The sequence below is a fragment of the Trifolium pratense genome, linkage group LG1 (genome assembly GCF_020283565.1).
Source record: "Trifolium pratense cultivar HEN17-A07 linkage group LG1, ARS_RC_1.1, whole genome shotgun sequence".
NCBI lineage: Eukaryota > Viridiplantae > Streptophyta > Magnoliopsida > Fabales > Fabaceae > Trifolium > Trifolium pratense.
In genome coordinates, this window is record NC_060059.1 from 37,168,227 (window position 1) to 37,178,031 (window position 9,805).

The 9,805-nt window shown below is 30.8% G+C and overlaps 2 protein-coding genes and 2 non-coding genes across 4 annotated transcripts; 1 reads left to right on the forward strand and 3 right to left on the reverse strand.

Annotated features, from left to right (window-relative positions):
- Positions 1–689: 689 nt before the first annotated feature.
- On the reverse strand, positions 690–1,463 carry LOC123905602 (auxin-responsive protein SAUR72). The gene has a single exon (XM_045955276.1). It carries the CDS (start codon positions 1,379–1,381, stop codon positions 845–847), a length of 537 nt encoding a protein of 178 aa, XP_045811232.1. The 5' UTR covers positions 1,382–1,463; the 3' UTR covers positions 690–844.
- Positions 1,464–4,427: 2,964 nt separating this feature from the next.
- LOC123905609 (glycosyltransferase family protein 64 C3) lies at positions 4,428–6,200 on the forward strand. The gene is made up of 2 exons (XM_045955288.1): positions 4,428–5,221; positions 5,803–6,200. Exons 1-2 carry the CDS (start codon positions 4,611–4,613, stop codon positions 6,161–6,163), a joined length of 972 nt encoding a protein of 323 aa, XP_045811244.1. The 5' UTR covers positions 4,428–4,610; the 3' UTR covers positions 6,164–6,200.
- Positions 6,201–6,904: 704 nt separating this feature from the next.
- On the reverse strand, positions 6,905–6,993 carry LOC123903520. Its single transcript, XR_006808087.1, has one exon. It is a non-coding gene; the product is annotated as a small nucleolar RNA SNOR75 (small nucleolar RNA).
- A 439-nt stretch (positions 6,994–7,432) lies between these two features.
- On the reverse strand, positions 7,433–7,558 carry LOC123903426. Its single transcript, XR_006808000.1, has one exon. It is a non-coding gene; the product is annotated as a small nucleolar RNA snoR77 (small nucleolar RNA).
- Positions 7,559–9,805: the final 2,247 nt, after the last annotated feature.

Here is a 9,805-nt window from a genome sequence, read left to right on the forward strand (position 1 = left end):
ACTACATCGATGACATGTGTTGACCTAATCCATCTATAGGGAGATTTCATCTTTGGAAATTATGCATTCAATACCTTACAAATGTAAAAAGTTTTTGAAGAGTACAAATGTAAAAAGTTATCTTTCCAACATTAATTTTATCTTTGATTTTCTCTTTTGGTATGTTTAACAAAGGATCTGAATTGGGTGCAGTCAGTACTCATGATTGCATGCGTTCAATACAACCAAGAGCGTTTGATCAAGATTGGATAGTTTAAATTTAATATCATAAAGTTTAAAATGTTTTTTATGAAATTAAAACTGCATTGACTGCACTGCATCAAAATTGACTGCTCCTAATTCATTTCCATTTAATTAATAAGTACCCTAGATACACTATTTAGCATAATTCAATAAACGAATGAAAGAATTACTATTCGCTTATAGATATTGCATCACATTGAGAAGTCCTCTCTATCTTTTATTTAACGTTTTTCTACATTACCCTTTGATAATTTGAAAGTATTTATCCAAAAATAAATACCAAAACGATTGGATATAATTGAAAAATTATATCTTAAAATACTAAAAAGGCAGTTAAATAATAATATCAAATCTGCAGTTAAAAGACACTTAAAAAAGTATCAAAGATTGTAATAAATATAAAATACAAATTTAGACAAGAATGAAAGTCATCTGCTTCAAAATTCTCAAATATGTTTACATCTAATTAAACTCACCCCTCTCCTCCCCCCTCTCTCTCTTTCTGTCATACATAATTTTTTTAAAAGAGCATAAAAAAACAAAGAAAAAAACACAGAGAAAGACAAATTTAATGGATAAAAATTTGCAACATTCTATCAAATTATCTGCACAATGGACTTTGAGGATGATGAGAACAAGCAAGTTGATTTTCTAAAGAACAAAAACCCATCATTTCTTCAATGTTAAGTGATCTACATTCTTGATTAGAAGAAAACTTATCATTTTTCTTTCCATCTTCAACCATTTTCAAAATACTCTCAAAAACAGAAACTTCACAAGGAATTCTCAATACACCAGTTTGTTGAAATCCAAATTCTTCTTCAGCTTCTCTCAAAAGAATCTGAAAAGCTTGATGGCCCAAATATTCAGTTGGTATAATAAATCTTTTAAGTTCTTCTCCAACACAAACAGCTAAATAACCTTTTGGAACAGAACCATTGTTTGATGATGTTATTGTTCCTTCACGTTCTGATAAAGAAAGTGTTCTTTTCAGAAACTTCATGCTTTTGCTGTTTGTTATGTTGTTTGTAGTTGTTGAGGTTGTTGTCTTTGATGAATTTGCTATTCTTCTCCATTTCTTAAGGATCTGTTGAAGTCTAACAATTTCTCTGATTTTGTTAGATTTCTTTTGATCCATGATGATGATGATGTCTCTGTCTTTGTCGGTTGAATATGTTTGATTCTTTTTGTGTTTGTTTTTGTGATGAATTTGTGTTTGAAGAGGTTGCATGTTTCCAATTTATAGAAAGGTTGAGAACTTGGAAGTTTGCATTTTTGAATATTTAATGAAAGTTTTTTATAATTTTAAGTAGATGATGAATATTATAATAAGGGATTGAAATTTTTGTGTGTGTCACATGCATGTGAGAAAACCAAAGAAGTTTTTCCACGTTAGGTTGAGTTAAAGGACCATGTTTACGGTGGAAGTACACCTTAAAAAAATGTAGATGGTAATGCAACTTGTTGAAAAACTAAAGGGATACATCTATTTGTAAATTATTTTTTTAACAGATAAACTTAGTTATAATCATAACTTCTTTTTCTCCACATGTAACCTCACCTTGCATGCATGTCATGTCAATTTGTAAGATGAGAATTATTTGACTTATAAATATATGTTTAGATTATTTCTTATTAAATGTCGAACTCTTATAGTATACACATTTTCACATCGAGGACTAGATATTTGGAGCGTAACCTTAATTAGGTGGTCTAATAGCAGAAATCTAATATCACATGGTTCAACGAATATTGAATCTAACTCTAATATTATACCATCTTAGTATTTTGAGTTTGACCTAATTCAATCATATAAAATTGGCTTAAAAGATAAATTTCTCTCAACTTATAAACATATTTTCAAATTATTATCTCTCATTTAATACATGACTACACTAAATGTGTCTCGGTCTACACTAAATGCGTCTCGGGCTGATTTTAGTGTGATATGTTGTTGTGTACGCTATTTGGACCTCTCAGAATGAGTGTATCTTTGCCGATATGTCTTCTTCGATTGAGAAGTTGGTGGATAAGGTAAAATTCATCTCCTGCAAAAAGGTTTCTAGATAAAAATCCTACTAGCTCTTGTTCTTTTTACGAGTGAGATTTGCATCTCTCATCTGTTGGGTCCGATAGTTAATAATTAGTAGTACTAATATTTGACTTTATGGGATGTAGTAGCTTATATTGCGCGTGTGGAGATGGACCTGATTTATTTGAAATTTGAAAAACTAGGAAATATTATAAATTTTAAATTATATATATAAACTTTTAGTAAGGAAAACAACATCAATTTTTAGTATATTGAAATGTCCAGTCTCTTTTATCGTCGAAGTTATTATTCAAGGAAGTTATTATTCAAGGTAGTTATAACTTAAGAGGTATAGTACAACAAAAATAATTAATTAAACCACCTAGTAGACTTTAGAGCATCAAATTAAATAGAACATAAGGATATAATATCCTTTTTAACCAAAATTGCTGCTTATAAAGAAAAATAGAAATAATTAAACTAAATTAGTGACATTAACGTTGACAAGTAGAAACTTGAATTTGTCTCAAGCCTAAAAGTCATGTGCACAATAATTCTTCGAGCCCATTCCGGATGAGGATTCCCTGCAGTTTCATTTTGGTGAAGTTCCTGCATTTAACACAAAAGCAATTGTACTTTTTATTGTTTTTGTTGAAAAACTGTTTTCTCTCTCTTGTCAAAAAAATTTATCTCTCACAATAACACTAAATGCACCAAACTCAAGGATTTTAAAACTGCAGGAAATCCAATCTCCACTAATATAGGGCCAAAGAGTATCGGATTTTGGTACCAGATTTTCTCACATGTTCTTCAAAATCATTTTGTAGTGACTGAAAATAAAAACTCCGTATTAAATTAAATAAAATAACATCTACTTGTTGAGATGCCAATAACTATTTGACAAATAATAGTAGTTAGATACTCGTCTAATTGTGACTTAGTTGTGATTTGAAAATTGTTCTGGGCTGACTATAAGCCCAAATTCCACTACATATGAGACCCAAAGAAGCTATGGCCCAAACAAATTTGGATTAGAGAAAATTGTTCTTCTGGCCCCCTATTTGCTTTCAGACCTCTAAACCAATGAAATTGCCCCTCAGGTTATTTCGGAACGTAGATTTCGAACACGCATAATTTCAGATCCTAAGTTTTTAAATTTTAGCTATTCTTTTATTAAAAAAAAAAACTTACAAGCAAACAGTGACAAACAAGTATCATGTTGCTTTGTTCATGTCTATATAACACCATTTCAGAGCGTAGGTTCCGAAATTGCTCAAATTCATATAGTAGCTTCCAAAGTTTAACATCATTTTAGATCCTAGGATACAAACCAAATTGAGACCAAAATCAGATGTCTTGAGAAGGATTAACTGTTTTGAAGCTTCTGAAGTTCATCCATGGCTTCACCCAAATTTTGCCTTCATAGATCTCTTTCTGGCATCAACTGCTTCGAGGATAATACATTTTATCTTCTACAACCTGTTTTATTGGCTTTCAATACCTTCAAAAATTCAAGAAATCAACAACAAAGTGCTCTCAATATGTTGGCAACAAGAACTGACAACAAAGTGGATATATTCGAACACACTACAACTACAATTGGATACACGCAAAGATCAGTCTGACGTTCATACTCCAACCACGACAAAGTGGATATATGAGCATTTTTTGTTTTAAACCATATAAACCCATTTCGGAACATAGGATTCAAAGTTAGGTGAGTTTGAAACGGAGGTTCCGAAGCTAAACTCATTTTAAAATGTACTAGCTAGGTTCTAAACTAATTTAGGGCTAAATTTAGGAGTTTTTAGAGGATTGAGAGCAAAACACAGCCTAAAGAGCAACTTTTCCAACTAAAGCTAAGCTAGCATTGTGAAGGTTAGATTTGGACCCCCAAATCCATAACTCCTCAGTGGTTCATAAGATACACAATTTCTACCCTTTAAAGTTTAAACACTTCACGTCTCATACTGATTCAACAAATAATAGACATCATAAAATTATAATGTAAAACATATTTACTCCCAAATATCTTAGTCCTTAGATATATACATCATGATCTCCAATTAATTACTACACACAACCATTTGACTATGATATAAATCCACACCATAGATTTAAATATTGATATATCATCATCAGACGGTTATAATTGATCCACCCACTTTTTCTTCCTTTTTCCCACAAAATAGTCAAACACTCACTTCAAATTCAGTTCCATTCATTTCCATGTGACTATGAAACACCATCATCACAACAAAAACAAGCAACCATCCATTATCATCAAAATCCAAAAACCTCTTTAACATCACCACCACCACCTTAAACCACCGCAATGACTTCACCATCATCATCAACAACAACCATAATCCTCATCACCCTTCTATTATCCACCTTAACACCAACATCAACATCATCAAACTCAAACCAATGCAATCCCACACCAAACCCAGTAAAAAACCTCCGACATAACAAAATAACCGTTCTCATTAACGGTTACTCCCAATCCCGAATCCCCATCCTCCAATCACTAGCCGCCACGTACTCACTTTCCCCATTAGTATCCTCTGTACTCATCCTCTGGGGAAACCCAACTACACCTCCACGTGTCATTAATCAATTGGCTCTTAACCTCTCCTCTTCTTCTGATTCAATTTTTCTTCATCGAAATCCTTCTAGTAGTTTAAACGATCGTTTTCTTCCTCGGTTAAACGACATCAAAACTGATGCCGTTTTGATTTGTGATGATGATGTTGAAGTTGATGGTGCGTCGTTTGAGTTTGTGTATCGGGTTTGGTCAGCGAACCGGGACAGGATTGTTGGGGTTTTTGCAAGGTCGCATGATTTGGACTTGAACCGGAAAGACTGGGTTTATACGGTTCACCCGGATCGGTTTTCTATTGTGCTTACTAAGTTCATGTTGCTCAAAAGGGATTACTTGTTCAGGTATTAGTTAATTCAGTTCTTTATTAGTTAATTGTGCTTACTAAGTTCATTATGCATTTTTTTATGAATTTTTTGTGGAGTATTTTCCATACCCAAAAAATATTACTTTTTCTTTTTTTTTTTTTTTGGTAGTATACTTTTTCTTTTTTTATTTAGCGAATAAATGGGAGTATCGAAATTCAAACCTGGTCGCATATATAATACGTGTTAAGAAGTCTCACATTGAGAGATAGTCTGACTAAATGTTTATAAACTAGAAGCAATTTTCACCTTACAAGCCTGTTTTGTAAGGATCAGATAGACCCAATATTCATTATAAGAATACACAATACCCAATATCTCTCTCATCTAAGCTATGCTCATAGGACTAAAAAAAAAGTGATATAATAATAAAATATAATTGAATGCATGTATAAAAATATATTTTTGTGATTAAACGTATTTATATAACTTTTTTATAGTGATAAAATATATATAAACTAAATCATAATTTTTTGTTTATTTATTTATGATTTTTTATTAAGTAATGTAGTGACTTAACTGTGTAAAAGTGGAGAATTCATATTGAAATATTTGTACAGATATAGCTGTGAGGGTGGGCCTCGCATGGCCAAAATGAGAAAGATTGTTGATTCACTTCGAAATTGTGAAGATATACTTATGAACTTTGTAGTAGCTAATTCAACCAATGTGGGACCTATTTTGGTTGGGGCAAAAAGAATAAGAGATTATGGTGATGCAAGGAATGATGAGGGAATGTTTAGTTCTGGGTTGAGTGGAAGGAAAGGGGAGCACAGAAAAAGTAGAGGGTGGTGTATAACTGAATTTCATAGGGTTTTGGGAAGAATGCCTTTGAGGTATAGTTATGGAAAGATTGTTGATTCCATTGGTGAACAAGGGTTATGCCGTAAAGGTGGCAAATTGGTCTTTTGTGATCATTGACACAAAGATGTGTGGTTTGATTTTTGTTTTGTTACAATTTTTGTGTGGATTATAGTTTTTGGCCCCGTTTGAATTAGCCAGGAATTGGATTCCATGAATTCAGGAACCATGCAATTAGGCTGCAGTCAGTAATTTCCAATCGTACGATCAAAATTGAACGGCACAGATCTTATGCAGTTTTATTTTTTAAAATAATAAACAATTTGACTTTAAAACCTGAACCATCTGATTTTAATCGAACAGTTCAGATCTTGCTGATCGCATGCAGTCATGATTTTTGACCGCACATAATATGCATCCTTATTTTTTAGCTCATGTAATATATATTAAATTTTATGTTATTTCATAAATTCACATTAGTGAAAATTATATTTTTATAAGCTATTTTATCATTTTAATTTGAGTCGAGTCTCGACCTATAATTTTTACACAAAATCAAACCAATTCAATGTACAAACAAGTTTGGTTGGGTTAGATTCATGAATCATAGAGAAGAAAGAAAATAGTATTTTCATTCTACACTTGAAGTGACATACTTCCCATATGTAAATACTAACGGATCCAAATTCAAATACTAACACAACACTTGAAAAATCATGAAAAAGTTAATCATTCAATTTTTAAAATACACCCACCCACAAACACAACAAAGCACATAAAAGCAACTAGATTAACAACAAATCCTCAAATCAAATAAATTCAAAAGAAATTCTTTAAAACATAATATAAAGAAGAGTGGAATCCTCTCAGACAAATGCCTCAATATGTCCACATATTTGTTAAGAATGGAAATAGCATCAGACTCGTCATCGTTATAATCATCACTGAGAACACCACATCTTTCTATTAGACTTTAAATTTAAATTTAGTTGCTCAATGATTCTTCCAAAACCATCATAAAATAAATAGGTCATGGGAGATAAATGATCAAAGAACAACACAAATTACTATAGCTTCAAGGGAACGAGTCAAATGGGAATCAATTAATCCACACCGACCAGATAGAGAAGCACAATAACAATTAAAGATAAAAATAATTTAATAACATTTTAGCAATTTTTGAAAATCCACGGTGGACATAGTAATTCTGACATATTCACCACGATATCAAACCTATAGACTAAAGAGATTAAAAAAATCTGAAAATCAATAGGATCTAGGCAAAAATTGGTAGAACATCTTATTTTATACAAAATATTTATTTGGGTGTAGGTAATTGAAAATTAATTAAATTCTTATTTATACAAAATATAATTATATATAAAAAAAAATGTACTTGAGCTTACTAGACCAGCTTCAGAGGAAAAATCTCAGCAAATCTGAAGAGCAAAAGCATTTGATTTACGAGCAGTTAAACACCTTTCATGCCATTTAATCTTAGCAAGTAGGCTGCCTGAATCACCACTCGATAATTTCTTCAAATTTTCAAAAATAATTACACAAACATTTTGATGAAGAAAAAAAAATGTACTAACAATACCAAATACAGTAAATAGATTTATGAGAATAGTACAAAGAAATTCTATTCACCGACAGAATCTAATGCAAAAAAGAACATAAGTACGAATCAAATCAAATGAAACCTTAAAACAGAATCGAACTGAAACAGAGAGAGCAGCTACGTTGTTTGTTTAACCTAATATACACAAACACAAGTACAAGTGTTGGATTCGGGAGAATATATAGGCAACAAAGTAGGGTTTTTTTTGTGTGTGGGCTTGTCACGTTGATGAAGTGAGACAAAATATTTATTGTGATGTTTACTTACTATCCTCACCCTCAATTCATTCCTACACTCCCTAACCATTTTTTTTAATTTTATTTTCACCCCATTATCGGCTCACTGGACCGCCTAATCTAGTTCGGAAGTTAGTTACTCCGTAACCATTTTTTGTGTAATGTATATTATTATATTAAATATCAAAACTAGTTTTTTAATGTACTTTGGTGGATTTTCTGAAGTGTTCATATTTTTATAGGTGAAATTATTGTAGGGTACTTTAAATTAAACGTTTGTAATAGATCGATTTTTTTTATTTTAACTTAATTAATCTCATATTTCTTAAGTTTATTTGAGATTTTATTTTGATCACATACGTTTAAAAAATTGTAAGTTGGTCTCTTATGTTACTATTGTCAACATAAGTTCGTTTTTTTCGTTAAATTTTGAGTTAATTGTCTTTAACTTTCCGTTAAATTTTTAGTTAATTTCGTCTAAAACTTTCACGTGATACTCTCTTAAGTTGTCCATGTATGCAAATATGTTAGTCACGTGGACGAATTAAAAAAAAATGACTAAAAAGACTATTTGAAACTTTTAAACTTAAGAGGTCAAATTGAAACCTAAAGTAAATGTAAAGAACCACATATGCAATTAAACCTTTAATTTTTTTTTAAGTTTCAAATCAATCATTTAACTTTGTAACATATACACCGTTATTCTTTTAATGACTATTCGTTATAAAATTGCTTATGTGGTTGTTTACTACTTGTGTGGTCGATACAAAAATACTTACATGACCGTTAGTTGGGAAAATCTATATGTATCTTGAAGGTTGTGAATATAATTTCCTAAACGCATATCATTCATTGACTTTGATGATTTTTTTTTAAGATAGTATTATGGTGGTACGATACTTACAACTATTGATAGTGATCTAAATGATCAAATGATGTTGGTGACAATTGTAGTTGTTGAATAGTACAACAACATAAACATTTTTGTAACAAAAGATCATTAAAAGGATAACGGTGTAATTTATTACAAAGTTAAAGGACTAATTTTATACTTAGAAAAACTAATAATAACTGATTTAATACTTAAAAAACAATATGACCAATTTATTACAAATGTTAAACTTAAAAAACTACTATGCATTTGATATTTTTATATCAATAGAAGTTTATGTGATTTGATTCCTAGATGATCACCAAAATTAAAATATGGGTCATGCTAAACAAAATTTTCTTTTCTGTTTAGCATTTTTCTTAAAATATACCTTAAATTATCTGTGAGGCTGTGTTAGTCCAACTCAATAAATCCTCATCTTGGCACAAAACGTATTAAAGAAAGATATATATACACGTATCATCCCCATCTCCATATCAAACAATCATTTTCATTGCTCCCTACCATCATTTTCACCTCCCCATGCCATTGCTCCCTACAACATGGCATTTCATTTTTCCACGGAAAGTAAAGATAACCCAAATATCCAAAACACTAAGATTGGCTCAAACCTCATCTCTCAATCTTGACACTCTCAATAATCTGAATAAATCATTTGCAGTTCTCTTTAAAGTTGTTTGTTTTACTTTTCCACAGTTTCTTCATATTTTAGAGTTAGGCTCAAGAGAAAAATATTTTTTTATCGATAATTTTTTGTCAAAATTCACACTTTCTTCATTAATTACTTGAATTCAATCTTTTGATTTGTTTATCTTTAAAAATACACTTTAAAAAATCATACTCTCCTCATATTCCAACCTCATGTCCACATCATTGTGTTTGAGATGTATTCTCTATTTTGGGTATTGTGTGAGCCATAACAATTTTATCTTTTGTGAAAAGATGTTTTGTTGAATTCATAAGCAATGATTTAAAATTCTAACAATCATATATATTATATATTATTGTTTAAA

Bases quoted from the DNA above. Each gene is read 5' to 3' on its own strand.
- LOC123905602 (XM_045955276.1), bottom strand. From the start codon at position 1,381: ATGGATCAAAAGAAATCTAACAAAATCAGAGAAATTGTTAGACTTCAA.
- LOC123905609 (XM_045955288.1), top strand. From the start codon at position 4,611: ATGACTTCACCATCATCATCAACAACAACCATAATCCTCATCACCCTT. The intron at 5,222-5,802 runs GTATTAGTTAAT...ATATTTGTACAG, and splicing joins AAAAGGGATTACTTGTTCAG to ATATAGCTGTGAGGGTGGGC.